The sequence below is a fragment of the Rhincodon typus genome, unplaced genomic scaffold, assembly GCF_021869965.1.
Source record: "Rhincodon typus isolate 14 unplaced genomic scaffold, sRhiTyp1.1 hic_rhity00002727, whole genome shotgun sequence".
In the NCBI taxonomy this organism is placed as follows: domain Eukaryota; kingdom Metazoa; phylum Chordata; class Chondrichthyes; order Orectolobiformes; family Rhincodontidae; genus Rhincodon; species Rhincodon typus.
The window spans coordinates 1-25,000 of record NW_025968365.1 but is presented as its reverse complement, the minus strand read 5'-3'; the positions used below and the strand labels follow the sequence as shown (position 1 = coordinate 25,000).

Here is a 25,000-nt window from a genome sequence, read left to right as displayed (position 1 = left end):
AGATCTGCATCTGATCCTTTGTTAAGCCAGAGTGCTTGTCTAGAGGAGGTTCAGTTGATAAACATCAAACCAAATGAAGGACTGGTAAGAAATGGATTTAATATTTTATATGCAGTTTCTTGGTTCTTATCCATGTAATGGTGGTGACTTGTTTTTCCTTCCTAATTGGTTGTTTTTGTTTAGCTATTTAGTTTTCATGTCACACAAAAATCACCTTCAATACTATTTCGCTGCATTTCTATTCACTTACATTGCAGGAAAAACAGTTCTGTTTCTAGCTGTTTTTGCTGCTCCTACTTGGTTACATGGGATGAGAACACTTCTAAATGTTCTGTCTTGAAGTGTAGGAAGAATTTCAAAAGTGGCCTGCAATTCTATTTGACTCGGTTTGACTATAATTGCCTGAGCATCCTCAAGACTCTCTAATTTTGGTTTTAAGACATGATGTCCTACTTCTTTGTATGCCTCATTTGTGGGTTAATTTAAGAATTGCCCATTATGCCCAACACACTATCCGATTGCAATTCAACATCTGCTTTTGCCAAGCTTCAGCAGTGGGTTCCACACATTCTCCCATTGTACGCCTTGGCTTCAACGGAGTGCAACAACGTGCTTTGTTGATCAATAATACTTCAGGAAAGCTGCTAGCATTAAGTTTTAAAAAAAAAAGAAAAAATTCCCCATGGCTTTGAAATCTTAATTATAATTTAGTTTGTGACTTGACGCATATGACAGCAGTGGATACATAATGCTTGGTAGATCAGTTATTGGTGGCAGATGTTCTTGAAGCTGGCTGAACATACTACGGGAAAGTAAACAACATGGTGTGTATACAATATTTGGGAGGGAAATGGTGGTTGAGACCTATGATTTTTAAAGCTATCCACTAGTGTAGTTTTCTTCGTGACTTCTAGGTGTGGTACAGACTAAATAATTGATTACAACCATTAATCAGCAGTCCTAGTGTCACTATTATTTGATTGCCAGCATAGTAAAAGTTGAACTCAATGAACCTTGGGCATTGTTGGATGAGAGAGATGATTCTACTGTAAACTGTACAATTTTCATTTTTGCAATGTTTGTATGTTGACTTGAGAAATCTGATTTTCAGCACTGTCAGAAGCTCTACTTGAATTGGAGGTTAGTACTAAGTAGTGATTCTGCCTTTCCCTGCTGACTTGAGTGTGAAAGATGTTTAACAGCTGTGCTAGGGGTCAGCATACACTCAGTATGAAAGTATTTGGGAAATATCCAGGTCGTAGCCATCTGGGATTACAGCATCATAGACTGAAAGAATTTCAGGAATCTGCACTGTTCCATTCTTTTTGATGGGAATTGGGTTAGTGACTTCTACAAGGAAGGAATTTTGGTAATGTAACCACAAGTTTTGTTTTTGGAGTACTCATTAAGGCGAGCTGAGTTTGGGAAGTTGAGAGAAAATATTCATGTTTTGGTCAATGTTAGCAATTGGCAAAGTGAGCTATATGTTCAAATTCACTGTACACAAGAACAGTTTAGCTTTCTGGGACCTGACAATTGAAACTGATGGTAGCGTGGAATAAAAGTTGCCTTAAGGAAGGAACATAAAATTAAATCCGGTATTCCCTTTATGAACTGAAAGTTAAGGAGAGGGTTAACATTTCACTTTTTGTTTAAAAACCGAAAGAACTGTGGATGCTGTAAATCAGGAACAAAAACAAAGTTGCTGGGGAAGCTCAGCAGGTCTGGCAGCATCTGTGAAGAAAAAAAATCAGAGTTAACATTTCGGGTCCAGTGAGTTCTGATGAAGGGTCACAGGTCCCGAAATGTTAACTTTGATTTTTTTTTCTTCACAGATGCTGCCAGATCTCAGCCTTTCCAGCAACTTTGTTCTTATTCCACTTTGTTTCCCTCCTTTCTTGACAAACATGGAAAGAGGATTGCATGTTAATAACTTGTCATTTGCACATATCTTATCAGGTCTTCAGAGGTCAATGATTCATGCATAGGTGAAACAATAGGTAGAAAATACATTGTGTAGAATGCATTTAGTCATGGGCCAAAGAATGGAGATTGTTGTGTTAGATTGATATCCTGGAATTTTGTGGAAATTTATAGATGCATTGTCTTGGATTCTTTATTTCCTTGGGAGATTTAAAATCTGATTATGTAAACTGTACCTGGTTTTTGAAAGGCATGCACTTGAACTGGGAGATCTTTGTGTTCATTGAACACTCTTACAGATATGTATGGATGGAATATTCTCAAGTTTTGTGGTGAGAGTCCATTTACAAGTACATTTAAATGAATTTTGCATACTTAACAGAAGGAATTGTGCCATCCACATATTGGTTAGAATTGGTAAACAGACTGAGTCAGTTTGCACAGGGATTTAGAGCTGAAAGAAGGGGAATAGTATTCTCTGCATTGACTCCAGGCCCCATGAAACCTGGAAAAACATGCTGTTGACTGTCCAACTTGCTCCATCAAGTGGATGAATCAATATTAGTCCTGTTGAACACTGTTGAAACAGTGGATTCTTGAGGATAGTAAGAGGAGAGAAAGGACATTGGTTGTGGGGCCTTCAATTTATATTAATAAAGGCGTATCACCAGTACTATGACTGGCTTAGCTGCTTGAGTCCAGGCAAACATTGATACTATACTGGGTGGGCAAAGAGTAATGAGAGAACCACTAAGTGGAAATGACTTTAAGCTGTCCAATCTAATTGTCACAGATGCAGCAACAATGACGTTGGTAGAAATGTCCACAAAACATTGCTCATGCAGACTAATTCCTGTATTTATGCCTTTGAGTTCTTGACCCAAAGGCAGGTCCTTGGCAATTATTCACTGAACCAAGACAAAATGCCATGATATTTTTATTGGGTTGGGGAGGCAGGTCCTGAAAATACCTGGGAAATAGCAAACATTAGATTTACACTATAAGTAGAGAATTCCGTGCAGATGTTAGCTGTGTAACCAACTAACAATGCATATACACCCACACCCCAATGCCTCGACACTGACAGTCTTCATGATATACGTTGATTTGCTATTTTCCAGTATTGTCATGTTAACTGGGATAGATTAAGGCTGAATAGATTGGGCAACTGTGAAAACCTGTGGGCCTTGATGCTAAGCAATTCATACCATCGCAATATATTACCTCGTGGCCTGTCATGGCAATTAAAACTGATGACCAGCCTGATCTAAAGGATTGTAGAGCCACACTCTGATCGTCACCCAGATGCACCTAAAAATGAAGTTACTATGTAACAAAAGGACTACACAAGAGAATAAGCAGCATGCTACAAATGGTTAAACAATTGAGGATCAGATCAGATCAGGACCCCAGCCCTGAGCCCTGTCACATCCACTTGTGAATGTTGGTGGACAATTATTTAACTTATGGGAGGCAGAGATTCCACAGTCATCTGTGAAATATGATGCTTTTGAAGTTCATCTTCAAGTGTTTGCATGAATTTTCAGCCAGAAATGCTGAATGGTTGATCCTTATTTGCCACCATCTCTAGTCCTTGCATACATAACAAATATCAGTTTTCAGCCACAAAAACAGAAATGGTTGGAAAAGCTCTGAGGAAGGGTCACTGGACCCAAAATGTTAACTCTGTTTTTGTCCACAGACGCTGCTAGACCTGCTGAGCTTTACCAGCAACTTCTGGTATTGTTCCTGATTTACAGCATCCTTAGTTCTTTCGGGTTTTTATCGTTTTTCAGCCAATTGGATTGGTTGCACGTGACATCAAGGAGCTGATTAGTACCTGGGCTCCAAGGCTGCAGACCCCGACTTATAGCCCACGAAGATCTGTGCTGCAGAAGTAGCTATGCTCTATGCTAAACTGTTTCAAAACAGATGTTGGGTTTTGCTCAACAATGTGCAAAATTGTCCAGGATATGTGCTGTCCAGTCATCTGCAATGTTACCAAGTAGCACAAAAGGAAAGTGTGCATGTTGGAGAATATACCTTTAGCTGTTCAACCCACAACTTCTCTGCAATGTAATTTCAGAGGTATGGGTCTTGTGATGCAGTGGAAATGTCCCTGCCTCTGGCCCAGGAGGTTTGGGTCTCATCTGCTTACGGAGGTGTGTCGTAACATGTCCAAGCTTTTTGATGAAAAATATTTATAATGTCAGAGGTGGGGCTGTCTGTTGTTTGTGTTGAGTAGCACTACTTGCAGTTGTGCAGTTATTTAATCAATCAATGTTTACCTGTGCAGACCTAGCAACATCCAGTGAAAAGTGCCAAATGACATTGAAGCCACATAACATTGGTGTAACACAGGTGTTAGGCAGTGGTCTTCAACAAGAGACAACATACTTGCCTCCCGTTGGTATTCAGTAGTATTTGAGTCTCCCACTAATAGTTGTTGAGGAATCATAATTCAGTTGCCCTCCCAAGTCCTGAAACATGGGCCCAAAACATTGAGCACCCTATTCAAATATCTTCACCATATGACCTACAGCCTGCTACGAATCCTAAAGATTGCTCATTTAAAGAGCATCTTTTAAGGAAATTTCTTCAGCAGTTGAATAGTTTATTTTATCTGAAACAGTCTGCTCATTATCATTACTTTTCATAAGATGGAACATACTGAAACAAAATCAAAATAATTGTGGATACAAGAAATTTGGAATTAAAACAAAATGCTGGAAATGTTCAAGTCTGACAGCATCTGTACAGAGAGGAACAATTCTTCAAAGTGGAACAGTGATTTTAATATACTTTCAAGTTGATGCACTATTCACAATGAGAACTCACAATGAGGAGACCAAAGCCAGATTAGAAAACTGTTTTGAAAAATATTTACATTTGGTCTGAAAATTTTAGTTGTATTTCTTTCTCTCAGATGATGCTGGTATTTTGACAATTTTCCATTTCTGTTTTTTAGGACTTGTGAAACCTATGGATATTTACCTTTTGATCAGGGAAAGGAAATAAATCATGCTTACCTTAGCATGAAGTGTCAGTTGAGCTTAGAGTTCAGGCTCTGCTAGTGTTTGTTTTGGAATTTTGTTCTATAAATCAATTTTGGGCTGATTTTTGTTTTAAAAAATATTTAAACCACGCTTTGACGTTGTATATGAAAATGCAACTAAAATACTTGATGTTAATGGTCTTTGTTTTGAAGTAAATAGACAAACTGTTACAGAACAAAAGAATTTCTATACTACATTTGGCAGAGATATTGGTCAAAAGCAAACAAAAACAGAAATTGCAGTAGAGATTCAGCAGATCTGGTAGAATCGGCAGAGAGAAAGCAAAGTTAACGTTTTGAGCCTTGTGAACCACCTTAACTAGAATCCGCGAAGAAAAGGTGATCTTTATGCTGATGATGTAAGGTGAAGGGCTAAAGGAGTGAGCAGATAAGTGGAGAGGGAGCCCAGAGAGAGAGAAAATGATAGGCAGACAAAGAGATTGTTGATAATTGGCCTGGGAAGAAGACAAGTTAACACTAAGTGTTAATGACAACAATGAAAGCAGCATATTTTATGAGGACCTGGGTTTGTGGGGATAGGTAATAGACAAAGGAGTGGAATGGTCATGCTCTGAAACTGTCAAACTTGATGTTGGAGTCCTGAAAACTCTAAAGTACCCAAGTGGAAAATGAAGTGGTGCTCCTCCAGCTTGCATTGAGCTTTGCTGGAGCACTGCAGCAGGCTTGCATCAGAAATGATGGTCAGGGAACATGGTGGTGTATTGCAGCAACAGGCAACTAGAGGTTTGAGGAAACAGTGTGGAGCTGGAGGAACAAAGCAGGCCAGGCAGCATCAGAGGAGCAGAAAAGTTGATATTTTGGGTTGGAACCCTTTTCTTTGCCACAGACAGAACATAGGTGTTCCCCAAAGCAGTAACCAGTCTGCATTTTGCCTCCCAAATGTACGGGAGATCGCATTCTGCAGGGACTGTTACTGTTAGACACTCTCTGGTCCACTTCTCCTCCCCTCTCACACCTCCCCACACTCCCATGGTACCTTCCTATGCAATTGCAGAAGGTGAAACACTTGCCCATTTACCTCCTCACCATATAATGTCCCAGGCACATCTTCCAGGTGAGGCAACAATTTACCCACACTTCACTCAATCTAGTCTCCTGTATTTGCCGCTCACAATGGGTCTCCTCTACACTGAGGAGACTTAACACAGACTAGATTACCGCTTTGTAGAACACTTATGCTGACTACTTAGGCTCAAAAAAGATCCAAATGCGCAGACCGGGAGACTATTGTAAATGACTGTTTTATTTCAGAAATGGGAAGGCCACTCGGGATGGTTCCTGTACTCAAAATTTCAATTTAGAATCTGAACATTTTATGCCAGACACAGCTTTAGAAAGCTAGGTATTTCAAATTTTGTCCACATGTTCGTGTTAAATGCAATTTAGTTCTGGATACTTTAAAAATAAAGACCCAAAATAGATGTAAATAGTATAGTTGGAACCCAAATGGAGCATCACTGAGCATTTATAACTGAATTTTGCCTAGGTAGTAGAGATTTGGCATCTGACAAAGTACAATGATGAACCCTTATTCCCTTCTGTTTGCTGCATAACTGAGCTGTGCTGGGGCAACTTACTGCATGTGTGCCTTGATGAGAGTACAAGTCGTGGCACTGTTGTAGCTCCAGGATTGTAATATTTTGAATACTAAATCTAGGTATAATTTGGTGCATCTAAATGTCCATATTACTGCAGATAGTAGGACTTTCAGTATTTACACAAGTTATTTATTTATTTATTTATTTATTTATTTATTTATTTCAGTCCACCTTGCCAAACGGCAAGGTCTTGAGGAATGTTGTGGAACAGAGGGACCTAGGAGTACAAGTACATACTTCATTGAAAGCGGTGTCACAGGTGGACAGGGTAGTGAAGAAGGCATTTAGCATGCTGGCCTTCGTTGGTCAAGGCAATGAGTATAGGAGTTGGGATGTTACGTTACCATTGCATAAATCATTGGTGAGACCGCACTTAAGTATTGTGTACAGTTTTGGTCACCCTGTTATAGGAAAGACATAGTTAAGATGGAAAGTGTGCAAAGAAGATGTATGAGGATGTTGCCAGGACCAGTAGGTTTGAGTTATAGGGAGAGGTTCGCCAGGATAGGACTTTATTCCTTGGAACGTAGGAGAATAAGGGGTGGCCTTTATTGAGGTATATAAAATCATGAGGGGCACAGATAGTTGAATGCATACAGTCTTTTTCCTATTGATGGGGAATTGAAAACTAGAGGGTATTGGTTTAAGGTGAGCAGGAATAGGTTTAAGGAAGACCTGAGGGGCAACTTCTTCACGCAGAGAGTGGTGCATATATGGAATGGGCAGCAGGAGAAAGTGGTTGAGGCAGGTACAACAGCAACATTTTAAGAAGCATTTGGATAAGTATGTGTATGAGAAGAGTTTAGAGGGATATGGACCAAATGCAAGCAATTGGAACTAGCTGAGTGGGCAGCATGGACCTGTTTCCATGCTGTATTACTCTATGACTCTATCTATCTATCAGCAGTTATGTTTTGTCTGTTCCCTAGTAGAGAGAGATATCTGTTTGAGAATTTTACAGTTGAAATTTAAATCCTCAATGTTTCTTGGAACATAGTATTAAATTCCAAATGTGAAGACAGCATTTCAGAATCACATCAGTGTGCCTTGTAAATGGGGTAATTGTGCTGAAATGACATTGCCCTGTTTTATTCTTTCTAACAGATAAATGTTTATCCTTTTTCCTAGGGAATGTATATTAAATCAACCTATGATGGATTACATGTTGTTACTGGTACAACAGAAAATGTGAGTAAGAAATTTGAAAGACTTACCATTTGAAGTTGAAATTGTGAGTGTGTTAATGTGCCTAGTGATGTTATTTTAGCCATTTTTTCTCTCACAATTTGCATTAATTGAAAACTCTAAAGCTCTCCTACGAGAGAGATCAGGCTAACTGGCCTTTAATTATGCAAATTCATGCTCTTTTTCAAAAAGAAAAGTACTACAGCAAACTTTTAATTAATTGGCACCTATGGGACCAGGAAGGTGTGCTGGTTGATCAAGAGGTCCATGTAATTGATGTAAAAACACACACGGTAAGTAATAGAAGCACAAAGCACAGGGTATTCACATCACTGTTATACATTATTTACAGTGTTGATCCCTTAAATAATAGTGGAAGTTTGTCTTAAATAAAAATTATCAGCAGAGAGCTTCCTCACTCGCATCCTTTGCTGATTGCTCGGACTTCGTGGAGATTACAAAAACGCAGTAAACTTCCAGTATTTGAGGTATATGATTTTTGCCGCTTTATCGAGCATTCAGTTTCATAAGGTGCTGGTTAAAACCAAGGTTGTTGTACATTGATTATTCAAAACCTCTTGTGCACATCCACAGTCTGTGGAGTTCTGTAAGTGTTTGGGTAGTAGTGTGATGGGTCCTGACCACCATTACCTTGAAAGATGTGTCAGATAGATTTGCTGCCACCATCCTCCTCTTGGGTTGGGACTAGTGTGCAACTGGTCTAGTGTGGTAGAGGAAAACCGCTTGGCAGTCTGCTGAGCAGACGTTTTTGACTTAAACAACATGTAGTTTATTGTGTGATTAATAATTAGTCATGTTATTGGTATGATAGTATCAGTAACAATGACCATGAGAGAGATTGAACATGGCAGGTTTATCTTTGAGATCCAGAGCTGTTCTCCTACTCAGGTCTATATAATCATATATTGGGTGGTGCTTAATGCATTCCTCAGCATTAACCCTTTCAGACATTAATGCCTTTTGCAACAGTAGAGTGTAATGAAGTAACTTTGGAAATCTGAGTGTACATCATGGATATCTATGAAGGTAAATTGATCAATTAAGCTGATATCTGAATCTATACATGTGCTGTACAAGAAGACAATTTATTGACTGTTTGTTCCTTGTTTGCCAACATTATCACAGCAATGAATGCATATTAACTGCAGGACATTGGTTAGGGCACTTGAAGAAGGGTCCCGACCTGAAACATCAGCTTTCCTGCTCCTCTGCTGCCTGGCCTGCAGTGTTCTTCCAGCTCCACACTGTTATCTTATTTTAGAAGACTGCATTCAGTCCTGGTCTCCCTGCTCCAGGGCAGATGTTGTGAAACTTGAAAGGGTTCAGAAAAGATTTACAGGGATGTTGCCAGGGTTGGAGTGTTTCAGGGAGAGGCCGAATAGGCTGGGGATGTTTTGCCTGAAGGTCGGAGGCTTAGAGATGACCTTGTACAGGTTCATAAAATCATGAGGGCTGTGGATAGGGTGAATAGCCAAGGTCTTTTCCCCAGAGTTGGGGAGTCCAGAACTAGAGAGCACAGGTTTAAGTGGGGGCGTGGGGGAAGACTTAAAAGGATCTAAGGGGCAACTTTTCCTTGCAGAGAATGGTGCGTGTATAGAATGAGCTGCCAGAGGAAGTGGTGGAGGCTGGTACATTTACAACATTTAAAAAGCACCTGGATGGGTACATGAATAGGAAGGGTTTAGAGGGATATGGGCTAAATGCTCGCAAATGGGACTAGATTAATTTAGGATATGTTTGGCATGGATGAGTTGGACCAAAGGGTCTGTTTCCATACTGTACAGCTGACTCCAGTAACCTTTATTTCTGTGATGAAAGTCTTCAAATGAGGATTATAAAGCAAAATGGCATTGAGCCATATGAGGTATTAGGACAGATGACTAAGACCTGGTCAAAAAAACTAGGGTTTAAGGAATGTTTAAAAGAAGGAAAGTGTAGGGAGGTAGAGGAAATTTGTGTTTGGGACCTTTTGCAGCTGAAGACATGGCCAGCAACATGGAGCTATGTCATTGTCATAGTCATAAAGATGTAATTTATAACTTTGGCACACAGATTATTACTTTAGACAGGATAAACATCTGACTGGGGAGATTCCAACATGGAGTTTCTTGAAAGATGAGCGTACATCGGGGAAGCAATAATGTCTTCTGGGACTTTGGAGAGAAAACTGAGATTAGAAATGGGACAGTTTTTGAAGGACAGAGGGGCCAAGCTTGGGTTTATTTTTGGAGGAGAGAAGTATGCTGGTAGATGGGAAGTGGGGTCTAATACCTGTCGTGAATATGCCATTCATAATAAAAGCAAATAAGAGAAAGTGCTGGAAATCTGAAACAGAATTCTGGAGAAACACAGCAGGTCTGGCAGCTTCTGTGGAGACAGAACAGAGTTACTGTTTTGAATGCAATAGTATCCCTCGTCAGAACACCATTCGTAACATTGGTTCAGATATAACCACCAAAGTATTCGGGTAGTTTTGCAGCTTATTTAAAAAAAAATTAAGGGAGCAAAAAGTGGACCTAATTGGACAAGAGATTGAACAAGGCATCAGAGGACATGGTGAAAGAAACTAGGGGAAGGTGCAAGATTGCAGTTAGGGTATGCAACATTTAGATCTATCCCCCTTCAATATGGGGCCCAAACTGCTCTCAGTATTCCACATGTGGTCTCCCGAGAACCTGATACAGCCTCTGCAGTACATTTCTTCTCGTATTTTAACACTCTTGAAATGAATGCTAGCATTGCATTTACCTTCCTAACTGCTAACTGAACCTGCATGTTAACCTTAAGAGAATCCTGAACTAGGACTCCCAAATCCCTTTGTGCTTCAGATTTCTGAAGCCTATCCCCATTTAGAAAATAGACTGCCTCAATTTTCCCGCCCAAGTGTATAACCTCACTGTCTCCAAGATTGCATTCCATCTGCAACTGTTTTGCCCACTCTCCAACCAGTCTAAGTCCTTCTGTAGCCTCCCCTTCCTCAACACTATCTGTCCCTTCACTGTCTTTGTGTCATCTGCAAACTTAGCAATGATGCCCTCAGTTCCTTCCTCCAGATCGTTAATGTATGTGCTATGCCTCCCAAATTACTTCTGCAAATCCAGCCATTGCTGCTCCACCGTCCTCCCTGCCAGTCTCCTGTCCCAAATAATTCTGGCCAGCTACTCCCTCATGTGTTTGTAGTTACCTTTACTCCGGTTGTAATACTGTTATGTTTGATTCTGGCTTCTCCCCCTCAAACTGCAAGGTGAATTCTATCATATTTACAATCACTGTCCCTTAGAGGTTCCTTCACTTCAAATTCCCTAATTCACCAAATCCAGAGTTACCTGTTTGCTAGCGCACTCTACCATAAGCTGCTTCAAAAAAATTCTTGTAGACATTCCACAAATTCCTTTTCTTGAGATCTGCTACTAAGCTGATTTCTCAATTCCATCTGTATATAGAAGTCCCCTATGATTGTTGTAATAGTCCCTTTCTTGTGTAAGTTTTCTGTGTCCTGACTTACTTACTTCTCCACATCCTGATTGCTGCTAGGAGGCTTGTACACAACTCCTATCAGTCTTTTTGTCCTTTTTTGGTTCCTCAACTCTCCCAATGCAGATTCGTGTCTGTTCCCCAATCTATACTACCCTTGATTACGACTACATTTCTCTTTTTTCCCTTCCTGTTGAATGGCTCTAGTCAATTTACTAATCCTCCCTACAGCCACCACTCTCATCTACACAGGGAGCAAGAATCTCAAACATTTAGGCTCCTTCAGCACCATCTCTTGGATCCCTGTACCTGCCTTGTTTGTAATTGTACGCTCCTGTATCTGACCACTGACATAATTTGAGGTAGTTAATCTTATAGCTGTGACTGTCTCCTGGTCCAGGTAACTCTGCCCCTCCCTGATGTGTCACAGTGTTCAAAGCTTAGACTCCAGAGTTCCTCAAGGAACTACTTGGTACAAATGTGGTCACTATGAGCCACAATGGGGTCCACCAGCTCCCGTATCATTTAGTACAACACATCACCTTGGCTGGCATCTCTATTTTACTTATTTTTGCAAATCAAATTAAGAACTTTCATACTTTTCAGTTTGCAACTTGTAAATATTTCCCCTATTTACCTTCAATCTGGAAGTAACCTATTGTAGATGGTCAGTTTAGTAGCTATCACCAACCAATGAACTTAGTTTATCTGTAATGTCACTCTTTTATGCAGGAACTTTGATTATGATCATGGGCTTAAATTTATCCTGTTGGTAAAAAAATAAAATGACAAGCTAGAAGCAAAAAGTGCCTCTTCCCCCACCCCACACACACACACTGAATTTCCATGTTGCTTCCAAATTCCCCAGCCTATATTCTCACTTGGCTGTGTCGTACTCTGGACTGGGATCTCTCCATCCTGACTGTGTGAAGCTTATTGATCTTGATGAAGAATGTTAACATCTTATGCTTGTAGGGGGTGAAGTTGCAGGTAATAGGTAGAGAAGTTTGCAATACAGAAAAGGAACTGGAGGTTAGTTTTTTTTTAATTCCAGGATGATGCTGAAAGAGTGAACAGTTTTGATAGAAGATAGCTGGACCCAATAGAACTTTGCATGGTCCAGCCAGATTTTGTCGTGAGTAGCTGAGCTAGTTTCCATCATAATTCATTCACCTGGATCCCTTGAACTACAGTATAGATTAGGGCTGTATTTCCTTGGTGGAATGTGCCATGTGGCACAGAAGGAGGTCATTTGACTGAGTGTGTACAATCTATTCCAGTCTTATTCCCTGGCCTCCATCCCTGTAGTTCTGTGGGTTCACTTCTGCTCGAGTGCCCATCCAATTTTCTTTCTAAATCATTTTATCATCTTTTGCTATTGCTGCCCTCCCTTGGCAGTTCCCTGTTTTTGTACTGTCTGCCTCTGCTTATAGATCCCATGTTCCTTGCCCACCACTCTGGCTAAAGTCCTACGATCTTCGTGCACATGAGCCCCTCGGGTCCCTCTGTCCCTACGTACCCTTAGAACTAAGCCATTAAATGACTTGCATCTACTTACACGCCTGTAAAAATACATCCCCTGTCCTATGCCCTGTTGCAGATGATTTGTATCCTCCTCACTGTCATACCTCCAAGTTTTGCAACTTATGGAATTTCACATTGGGACTCTTGATCCTGGCCACAGAGAGTGGTGTCTATTCTCCTGATTATACTATGCCTGATATACAACTATATTCCTCTTTTATCCTCTCTCTTGAATGAATCCTTGTACCAATATTCCAATATCCAATCACTTTAGCATTAACCTAGCACTGAATCTTGAACAAATGTACTGACATACAAATTGGGAACAGAAGTAAATTATTTTGTCCCATGAACCAGCTCCACCATTTGGTAAGATCATGGCACATCCAATTTGCGGCCTCCAGTCTTATAACCTTTGACTCCCTTCTTAGTCAAGGATCTATTCACTAAAAAGCATGCTATGGTAGAGTCATTATTCACCACCACTCTCTGGGAAAGAGAATTCTACAGATTGACAACTCTTTTCTTCATCTCCGTCTTAAATGGGAGATCCCTGAATTTGCCAACTGTTCCCTAACTTTAATCTCACCAACAGGAAAACGCTCTTTTAGCATCCACCCTATCAAATCCCTTTTGCTTTACTGTTTCAAGAAGATTGTCCCACATTCTTCTAAACGTCAAGTAATTACAGACACAACCTTACCTCGTAAGATAACCCCTCCCCTTTTGTCCCAGAATGTGTTAGGTGGGCCTTCTCTGGTTTGCTCCCAATGCAAGTATGCCTTTTCTTCAATGAGGGAACCAAAATTATGTATGCTACACAACAGTATACAACCTTGGCAAATACTGCTGTCTGACATCCAGTTTAAAATCAATCATTGACCACATTCGGGATTTTACTGTCCTTCAGCCTTTTTAAATCCAAGCTGACATTTAGTCTACTAACCCATGAGCCTCACTGTTGTTAATCTGCCTTCTATGTGATAGGGTTTGGGTTAGGTCAAACAGTTCTGAAAACCCACAGTTCAAATCCCTTCTTCAGACTTTCTCAGTTTGGCCATCAATCAATTCAAGTAAGTTGTTTGAACATGATCTATCTTTATACAAATGCATGGCTGGCTCGCTTTAATTAACTTAAGTCTCCAACCATCTGTTTTATTTTTCACCAATTTTTGTTTCTAAAAATCTTAATGTCTTATGCCTCTTTTTAGAATCTTGTGATCATTTGAAGCAACTTAAATAATGTCTGAGGTGTTTTAAAACTTGAATTGTGACAACACAAGCACTTTGACGTTCACAACAGACAGTAGCTTCAGAGCAGGAGACCATGTAATGAAGTCCTCTTTTGATATTCAATTTGTACTATTTACACCAGCAGACTGGGAAAATGGGAATATTTGGAGGACATAGAAAGAGGTTGCTATATTTGGCTGTATCTAAATATTATTTATATGCAATATTGCGAAGTTACAAGGATATGGTTAATTTTAAGCTTTTTATTATGTTATTTGGAACAATTCAAGGGCTATTGAACAGCAGTTTTGTCAAATAAAAACTAAAAGAACTGTGAACGCTGTAAATCAGGAATAAAAACAAAGTTGCTGGAAAAGCTTAGCAAGTCTAGCGGCATCTATGAAGAAAATATCAGAGTTAACACTTCGGGTTGGGTGACCCTTCCTCGGAACAGTTTTGTCATTTTGACAGAGGCTGTCAGAGGATAAGATTGCTACCTTTTGGGCTTCTGGTCACTCGGGCACTTGGGAGGAGGGAGAAATTGCATTATCCTAAAAATGTGTTACTGTAGCAGGCTCCAAGTTACTGGGATTCTGCAGAAATCCAGGGAACCAGGATATGCAGGAAAGCCTTGAGAGCTGAGAGAGCTAAGAAGAAGCCATTAATACTTCAGCTTAACTGAGAGTATGGGTGATGAAAGCCCTAAAATAGGATTTGCTTTGTACAGCTGAGAAATGTTAGAGCTTGAAAAGAAAAATGCAAGGGCAATACAACTTGAATGAAGCAACCTGCCTGAAAAAATACTGGAGTTGCTTGTGAGTAGGTGCTGGAGTGCAGTTTCAGGAATTCCAGGGATGGTAGTCCCAGCAAAAGAGGGTGGAGAGCCAGAACATGAACAATCATTGAGATAGTCTGTGTGTGGGGGCTAGAGTGGTGAGTGGGGAGGGGTGGCTCTGAAGCTACCTCTTAGAAAGAGGAGAAATTGGAATCCCTTGTGAAGTTTAATGAGATCTGATGACCCATGGTGTCACTAATGTCTGGGAGGGCTGATGAGAAATCTGTGAGATCTATCTTCTGTGTTTGCTGTTTTGGTTATTTGTTTATATTAAGTTGTATTGTTGTTCTTTGTATGGTAAAGTTCATTGTTTCTTCAAAACTCTGGAATGTTATGGCTTTATTCTCTTAGTAACCACTCAGGATCTCTCACCTATGTTAAAAAGGTTCCTGTTCTCTAGCCAGATTATAACAAAATACGTTTGGCAAACTGGTCCAGAATTGTGATAGGTTGCATAGTGATACTATCACTGAACTAGTTAATCCAGAGATGTAGGTTATTCGCAGGAGACATGGGTTCAAATCCCATCTCAGCTAATGGAATTTTATTTGATTAATCAATAAATGTGGAATTGAAAGCTGGTCTCAGTCATGATGACCATGAAACTATGGTAAATGGTAATTTGTTTGAACAAAAAATCATCTGGCTTAGGGAATGAAACCTGTTGTCCTTACCTGGTCTATACTACATCTGACTCCAAACTCTGGTTGACTCTTAACTCTTAACTTCTGGAATGGCCTAGCAAGCCATGTATTTGAAGGACAGTTGGGAATAGGCAACATATGCTGGCCTTGCCTGTGGTGCCAACATTCCAAGAAAATAACAAGAAGAGAGCTATCCAAATGTGTATTCTGGGTGATGAATTTAGAAACATAGAAACAGAAGGAGGTTATTTTAACTTCATGCCAAGGGATGCAACACAAATTTGGTTTATCTTGGATAATTTTTCTCCCTAGCTAGATTGTTACAGAATAGGCGGAGAACATTTCAGCCAGAAGTCAGATTAGGCTCCCAGAAAGAGCAATTCCACCAGTTTTGATCTCCTGTCCTCTTCCAATAGCTGAGCAGTTTTTTATTTTTTGTTTCCAACTTCAGATGCTCATCAAATTCCCTTTTGAAAAGCAGATTGAATCTGGCTCGACTGTACTATTCGTACATTCTAGATGCTAATGGTTAGCATAAAGACTTTCCCCTATTTCACATGGTTCTTTTGGCAACCATCTTAAATCTATATTCTCGGGTTCTCACTCTTGGCAAAGTCAACATTCTCTCGCTCTCTAGCACTCTCAACTGCAGCTTCTCCAATGTCATTGTAACTAATGGCCTTTATTCTTAGTTGCAAAATCTTTTTTATGTCCTCCTGAAGGTCCATAACTAGAATTGGACACACTACTCCCAATTGAGACTGCACCACTCTTTTATGATGGTTTGTCATTAATTGTTTACTTCTGCACTCTGTGTTTCTATTGGTAAAGACCAGGATCCGGGATACCTTTTCCTCCCTTTTCTCAAAATGGCTCATGACATTCAATGATTTACGCACTTATACTCTCCGATCTCTCTGTTCCTGTACTTTTTTTCTAATGCTTATCTCATTCTTTCTACCAAAATAGCTCACTTCAAATTACTTCATGAATGTCAGTTAATTTTCCAAATATTGATCAGGCTTGTGAGGCAAGATCTATAAATTTTTAAATCCATGCTCCCTCATTCCCCGCTTCTTCTGTTATCAGACTTTTGAACGGACCTCTCACATATTAAAGTTGATCTTTCTCTGCACCTTCTCTATAGCTGTAATACTATGTTCTGCATTCTGTTCTGTTACCTTGATGTACTTTATGGTATGATTTGCCTGGATAGCATGCAAAAAAAAACGTTTTTCACTATCTCCATACATGTGATAAAATCAAATCAAACAAATCTAAGCTTTAAAAAGGTGTTCAGTTACCCCATCCTTAATTACTGACCCTTGCAATTTTCTAACAACAAATGCCAAACCTATAATTTCCTCTATTGCCTTCCTTTAAATGACAGGAGTCTTGTGCACAATTTTCCAATCTAAAGGAATACATCTTGAATCAAGTTAATTCTGTGAAAGATTGCTGTAACAGCATCTGCAATGTACTCAAACAACAGCTGCTTAAATCCTGCAAAGCGAACCATTGGCTCCTGGTGGGTTGTCACTCCTTAAGGCTATTTCATTCCTGTTATCTTCCTACTTAAATGTTATCATGTCCATACCATTGATTTAATGATGGCTTCTTTAAGATGTCGGGCATGCTAATCTAATGTAATTACTGAAGCCAAGTAATTACTCATCATGAAAATCAGTTCTGAGCAAGGGTCACCGAACTTGAAACGTTAACTCTGATTTTTTTTTTTTTCTTCACAGATGCTGCCTGACCTGCTGAGCTTTTCCAGCAACTTTCTGTTCCTAATTACTCATCATGTCATTCACTTCCTTTTTATCATTGACAACATCACCACATCTAATTTCAAGGGGCCTGCATTGTTTCTGACAAAAACAAAGTTGCTGGAAAAGCTCAGCAGGTCTAGCAGCATCTGTGAAGGAGAAAACAGAGTTAACGTTTCGGGTCCAGTGACCCTTCCTCTGACAAGCCTTTTTTCCCATCTTGTAAATGTAAAAGAGTCTGTGTACATTATGATATCCCTTACAAGTGCCTTTACATTTTCCCCTTTGTAGCTCTTACTGTCTGTTTTGCTGCTCCTTTTATCTCTGTTTACCATGATCTGTACTGCTTTTATATTTGTGTTGTGTTTTATATTGCCTCGAATGTCTTTAGTTGTCCATGGTTTTCTTTTTTGACAAGTAGAACTGTTGCACTTTGGAGGTACAGATGCTTCTCATTAAATTCTTCCCACTTGTTTAGTGGTTTACCTATTAATTGTTTAGTTTATGGTGGGTAGTTTCTGCTTCATGCCACAGATTTCTGTGATTCGTCGTTTCTCTCTTGCCTGAGCTGTCCCTTTTGTTGCACTGCCAGTCATGCCACTGGATTTGAAGCTGCACCTTTGTGACCCAAATCCAGAGCAATTTTCCAGATCCTGCTCCCCTGGTTTTATGTATCTGATTGGCCTGGACTTTCTGATGGTCAGATGATCATTTCTTAAGTATTGGTGGATGTTGCTCATGGGACGCTGCAGAATCCCTAGGTAACAGACTGAAGGAACTGCCTGGAAATTGAAGATTCCACTGGGCAATTCTTCTATGTCTGGAACGCACAAAGTAACCATTTAAGTTTTAGAATTAGGAGGATTCTGCTGTAGTTAAGTTTTTTTTTAAAAAGAATCCTCAGGTTCAGGAAAGACTTGACTACTAAATAACCATTCTAACTCCTGAGTGTGTATCTAATTGACCTGGCAACCTACCCAAGACACCCCCAGGCTACACCAGTCTCACACTCTGACCTTATACCCCTTTCCCTGCCCCCAGACCTAATGCATTAATCATTGAAGGTGGCAGGACAGATTGATGGAACAGTTGAAGCATGCAGTATCCTAAGCTTTATTATTTGGCGTGTAGAGTACAAGACCAGGGAGGTTATGCTGAACTCATGCAGGAAACCCATTTAACCTCAGCAGTATGACATCTGGTTCTGGGTGCTGCATTTTAGGAAGGATGTGATGTCATCAGAAGGATGCAGAAGAGGATCATGAGAATGAGGATTTTGTTATGAAGATAGATTGAAAAAGTTGAGATTTTTTTTCCCTTGGAGGAGAGAAGGTTGCCAAGAGACTTGATAGAGGTATTAAAAATCAAGAGGGGACTGGACAGAGCAGAGGAGAGAAATTTTTACTACTTGTGCAAAGATTGAGAATATTATAGTGTGTATATAAAGTAATTGGTAAATGGAGCAGAAGGACATGAAGAAAATCTTTTCACACAACACGTATTTAGTGTCTGAAATGCACTGCCTGAGTGTGGAAGCATGTTTAATTGGAAAATTCAAAAGGAAATTGGACTGTTTTCTGAAGAGGAAGAATGAATGGGTTATGGTTGCTCATTCAGTGAGCTGGCATAGATACAATGGCCTGAATGGCCATCTCATGCGCTGTAACTATTCTGTGATTCTTTTTTGCAGTCACCTGCTGATCGATCTCACAAGATTCATGCTGGTGATGAGGTGATTCAGGTGAATCAGCAAACTGTGGTAAGTACTAAATAGACAATTAAGTATTTGAGACCCATTGAAACGGATAACCACTGGATGGTTCCGCGCTTAATGTTATACTTTGTTATCATTTGATCTGAAGGATACCATGCTGTCTGAATACTTCATTCTTCTAATGCATTCAATGATAATTTTACTATCTAACTAGAATTAAAATAGTGACTAAGGCTAAAAGCACAAGTCATATCATCTTCTCAAAAAGAGCAAAATCCAAATCTTGTACAGCAAATGACCTCAAGTGTCCTATTCGTGAACCCTGTGTTATCCTACAAATTTCCTTTCTGTTTTACAAGCTTGTGGAATAGTAAAGATCAGCTTTATTTGAAATGTATTGTTCCCTCATGGAGAGGGACTATCTTTAATTTTAGTAGAGGCCGTGCTGCTGCTGTCTGCCTGGCCTCTTGGTGCAGCAAGAGAATATTTGGTCACTCTATCTCTTGTTTTGACCTAAGTATAGGAAGTTGCTTCATTAAATTTTGTACCAAATGAACAAACTAAACATTGCATTATAGATACAAACTTGAATTCTACCATTTTAGATTTTGCTGGCATCCTTAAATATCTGCTTAACAGATTCTTTTACTAAAGAGAACAAACTCACTTGCCACTGTAGTGTGGAAATACAGTACCTTTTTAAATCAGTAGTTTTTCAACCAGTATGCTGCGGTGTGCTGGTGTGCCATGAAATTTTGTACAAAAGTAATGAAAATCAATGTAAAACAAGCTTGAAACACTAATGCATTTGATCCTCCTTTAGCTTGTTGTATGCACGATGTTGCAAACCTTGAGGAACACCCTAACCTTTGCAAATCCAAGTAAATGTGACATCTGTGAGCAATCAATTCAGCTGTTTTAAAGAAAGTGTGTGCTGTGGGATTGTTTGTCTCTTTGAATTGCACCGTGTCACTGACATAGTTGGGAGCCACTGCCTTGAATAATGGACCGTTTACATCAGGTGATCCAAAGTTGAATTCCTGCTCTGATCTGATCTGAAATAACTGTTAGGCAGCAGTGTAGATTTGCAGCTAGTCTCTGCCTCCACCATGGTAAAGGTGGGGAGTGCTGTCTGGGAGAAGGTGAAGTGAAAGTGAGAGCCTTGAATTTCTTGACTAATTGACCGTCAATGGGGTCTCTTTGCTGTTTGGAGCTATTGATTTTTAAGAAATTTACATAGTTTGGGTGCTGAGTGCCCCATAGCAGTATTAAGCAGCATTACTTTGTAATGCTCACTTACACAACAGAGAAATAGAAAACTGGTATTTGGAATTTGTGCATACAACTTGTTTTAACTATAATACTCCTCCACACCAGGTATTTATATTGTCCCTTGGACTTGTGCATTTCCGACTGAGATAAGAGCTATTCCGTGATTGTGTGCCCTGGCTTGAGCGCAGTTGTATATGAATATGGTGTTGTGACATCAACTTGTAGTCTGCAACATATAGCTCCAGTATTTCAGCATATTGGGCACCATTTCACCTCCAGTGGTGTGCAATGTGCATGCAGGGATACATCGCTGGTTTCTGATGCTATTTGATGACCGTTTTAGCATACATGCAGGGAGCATCCACCAGCAATGTGCACAGCTTGCTTGTGACCTCAATCTGCACTACTGTTCTGAAGCAGTGGGAAAACCACTCAACTGTTATGTATCCATAACTGTTAACCAGTTCTTGAGCAAGGTTCCTGCAGTTATAGTTCCAGGCAGGATACCCCAAAATTGACACACCTCAGATGAGGAGGGATGAATTGGCTGCCATCCTTTATTCATCTGTGCCTTCAGTTGTCACAATAGGGTTAATTTACAAACTATCCCCTCCCTGGGGGTACCTTTGTCCCAAACCAAAAGAATTATGCTTTGATAGGCAATTTAACCAAGCTTTGTTGAGTTAATAATTCTGTATTTTATCAGTAATGAAGCATGAGAAAAATTAATTACCCATCACACAGACACAAATTAAAAATGAGATGAGTCAAAAAAAGGTTGAAAGATATACAGATCAATTTCTGTGGGACGTTCACGAATAGACAGTGGAACATTGATAGTTGAACAGTCTATTTTGGGATGATTGGCTTTGAAATCCTTTCTGTATTGTTTCCCTTTTTGCCTGTGACTGGCAGCACGTAGTGAGAGAGTTGATCTTTTCTCCTGCATCTTTTTGGTTAGCTGGCTTCTAACACTCGGACATTTACCTGCAATTCAGGGCTGACTAGTGGCTGGTTCTTTGACTGTGTCATTCATAGCACACTAATGCGTGAACCCAGGCTATTATATACAAGTAACCCAGCCCACTGGTGCACTATGTTAAACTAGCATGCACAAATTAGTGTTGAACAAACTTTTATTCCCTGTTCTAATGTATTATTCAAAGCAGAAGACATATGCCATGTTTTTCCAAGACTCCTGTCCTTTTGTCCCCCATGTTCGGCCTAAAATAAATCCCAGGAGATTACAGTTCAGTTTGTAGTCCATTTCTCCCTTGTGACTTCACTTCTGAAGCTTCCTTGAGAGCTTATCAGATGTAGCATTCCAGGTTGTTTTTCTCTATACAGACACTGAATTTAAACCCACAGTCATCTTTTGGCCATCTGTCCTTTTTTCTTTTTAGAAAGAAAAACGCATTGTTATTAAAAGTTCTACGTCAGTAAGTACATTGGTGTTCTAATGTGCAAAGACATGCTTAAGGCATCATCTAGTCCCTGATTGATATCCATTCGATGTCTTTCACAATTGCTTCAAATAAATAAAATCTAGAAGTTGTGATGTGGCACATGTTGAAAGATTTTATTGTAATGGAAAGGTCTGCACAATCACTTGCTTCCAGGCAGGAGGGGGCAGTGCTATAAAACCTCTTGAACCACAGCGTGACACCAAATGAACAGAAGCAACAAAACGGGAAGGAGCTGACAGACCAAATAAGAAGGGAGAGAATAGCTGTTGGTGGAAAGCTATAGGCACCTGGCCTTTGAGAGCAATGTTTTTTTACCTGTGCCTCTGTGTCCAAGGTAAAGTAACAGTGACTGCCTCTTTTGCAAGGCCGGCACTAAACTGAGTGTGTTAAAGGATTCCTATCAAAAATGAATTCAATAGGAATTTAGGGAACACAGACCCCTCCGCTGGTTGAAGTCATACTGAGCATAAAGGAACATGGATGTGGTTATTGGAGATCGATCATCCCAGATGATTGCCTCAGGACATAACTGCAGGAGTTTGTCAAGGTAGAAATTTTCTAATTGACCTGTCCAGAGATGTTACTACACTCCTCTGGAGAAAGTGAGACTTGAACAATGGCCTTCTGGATCAGGCAGGAACACTACCACTGCACCAGGAGTGCCCTCAGTTCCTCGGTATAGTCTCCTAGGCCCAAGCATGAAGCATGAGAAAAAATAATTACCCATCACACACACACATTAAAAATGAGATGAGTCAAAAAAAAGAGGTTGAAAGATATACGGATCAATTTCTGTGGGATATTCACAAATAGACAATGGAACATTGACAGTTGAACAGTCTATTTTGGGATTATCATGCTTCATCAATGACCTTCCCTTCCTCAATAGATCAAAAGTTGTGTTTGTTTACTGGCAATCGAACAGTGCTCAGTACCATTTGTGATTCCTCTGATATTGAAGCAGTTTATGACCACATGCAAGACTTGGACAGCATTCAGACTTTGACTGTAAGTGACAGATAACATTTGTGACACAAATACCAGACAATGCTGTCTCCAACAAGAGGTCATCTCCTTTTTGATATTCATGACATTATCATTAGCACAGAAGCTTTAGAATCTTGACGATGGGTTACAATTTGACTGGAAAGCCAACTCCATCAGCCATTTTAATTCTGTGCCATACAAGAACATATCAGTGGCTGGGAATTCTGCAGCAAGTAATTCTCCTCCACTGTCCCAAAGCCCTGTCCACCATCTCCAAGGCACAAGTCAGGTGTGTGATGGAATACTCTTCACTTGTCTGGATGAGTGCAGCTCCAGCAAGATTCAACCGGTTTCACAAACATATTTGATCAAGACCCCATCCACCGCCTTTAAATATTTATGCAATCCATCAAATGATGGTAGCAGTTTATGCATTTTTTTTTTGAATATTCATTCACAGAATGAGGGTGTCACTGGCTAGGCTAGCATTTGTTGCCTATCTCAGTGGGTAGTTAAGAGTCACCCACATTGCTGTGAGTCTGGAGTCACATGTAGTTCAGGATAGGTAATGATGGCAGTTTCCTTCCGTAAAGGACATCAGTGATTCAGATGGTTTTTCCCAAAAATCGCCAATGAATTCATGGTCATCATTAGACTCAATTCTAGATTTTTCTTACTAACTGAATTCAAATTCCACCATCAGCCATGACCTCTACCATCTGGAAGGATAAGGCCACTAATTGCATGGGAACATAAGTTCCCTGCAAGTTCCCCATCCAAGCCCCACAGTTTCCTGACTTGGGATGATATCGCCATTCCTTCACTATCGCTGGGTCAAAATCCAGGTTCTGCTCAAAAGCACTGTGAATATATCTATGTCAGATGGACTGCAGCAGCTCAAGATGACAGGTCACCATCCCACCATGAGACTACAGTAGGAGTTTGGCAACAGTTGATGGTTGAACCAGTGATGCTCACATCCCATGAAAAACAGTGTATCAAATGTTCCTGCTTCACTTATTCTTGCTGATATCAGATGAACAGTGCTGTCTGCTGCAGCTATTGGCAACCACATCATACGGCTGGGGTGGCATGCCAGTGACTGAAGGTGATTGTGACCATAACTTTGTGATTATATTTTTTTTCAACTCATAGTTTCCAATCTACAGTTACATATATTGGGCTGTATATTCTGAGAGATTTTGTTACTTTGCTGTGACAAGACAGCAAAGGTATGTGGAATGAGAAAATGGCTTCCCGGGGAAAACCATTGGTCGCTCATAACTTTACTGGTGGCCCATGAATATTATATGTAGTGCATTTACCACAATTATTCCTTCATTAACCTATCTACATATTGCAATCTAAATCCAATTGTCTCCAAACCTATAGTGAAATATTGTTTCCCAAGACTCTGAACAGTTGAAATAAAATTAGGTGATGTCTCTCTACTCGTTAGAGATCTTAATTTGCACACGTTCAAGAATATGGCATCAACAGAACAACTTTGCTGTTATTAATAATAATCTCTGATGCAGTGGGTACCATAGGAAGTAAGAAGTTTGCAAACATGGTTTTGAACTTTAACCTTTTCCACTTATGGCTGACGTAGATCCAGAAGATCTATAAAGGATTTTTTTTGTGATAGGATTTGAACATGCTACTGATCTTAAAACATTCTTTAATGGACACTTCATTTTAGGAATCAGATTTTTTGTGGTTCTTTTTTAGTCTTGACATATGAACTAATCTTAAGGATATATTGGAAGAAAATAGGGCTCATAAATGTTGAACATTCCATGCACAGCACTCTTGAAAAAACATGCCAATGCCACAAAGGTTTTGATAAACCAAATGTATTTCATGTTTTTCTCATTGTACACCTAAATGTTTGGGGTTTCTTATGGAAAATGGCATTTCTTGAAGCAATTAAAAGCAAGTCAATTGTTTTGTAAATCAGACCATGTTCTATTCTGTCTTAAAAGGTTGGATGGCAGTTGAAAAATCTTGTTGGAAAGCTCCGTGAAGACCCTGTAGGCGTTGTGCTTTTGTTAAAAAAACGGCCAGCAAACACATGCAATTTAACTCCTGCACCTCTGAAGAACATGCGCTGGAAACCACCAGCAGTGCAGGTAATAAAATCACAACTGGGAATTTACAGATCTGTTCTCAATAGTAGTATTTGCATATGTCAGTGCTTGTTCTTAATGGTGCACTGTCTCTCAAGATCAGTTTAAGCGCTGGTCTAGTCATCTGTTGCACTGCAGTTTGTGGTGTTC

At 39.9% G+C, this 25,000-nt stretch overlaps 1 protein-coding gene across 1 annotated transcript; it reads left to right on the top strand.

The window, feature by feature from the left end:
- Positions 1-6: 6 nt before the first annotated feature.
- On the top strand, positions 7-24,853 carry LOC109921337 (connector enhancer of kinase suppressor of ras 3; the record flags this gene model as incomplete). Its single annotated transcript, XM_048593371.1, has 4 exons — positions 7-84; positions 7,726-7,785; positions 18,973-19,041; positions 24,707-24,853. Coding segments are annotated over exons 2-4 (273 nt in total), but the record flags the coding sequence as incomplete, so codon positions are not given.
- Between the last annotated feature and the right edge of the window lie 147 nt (positions 24,854-25,000).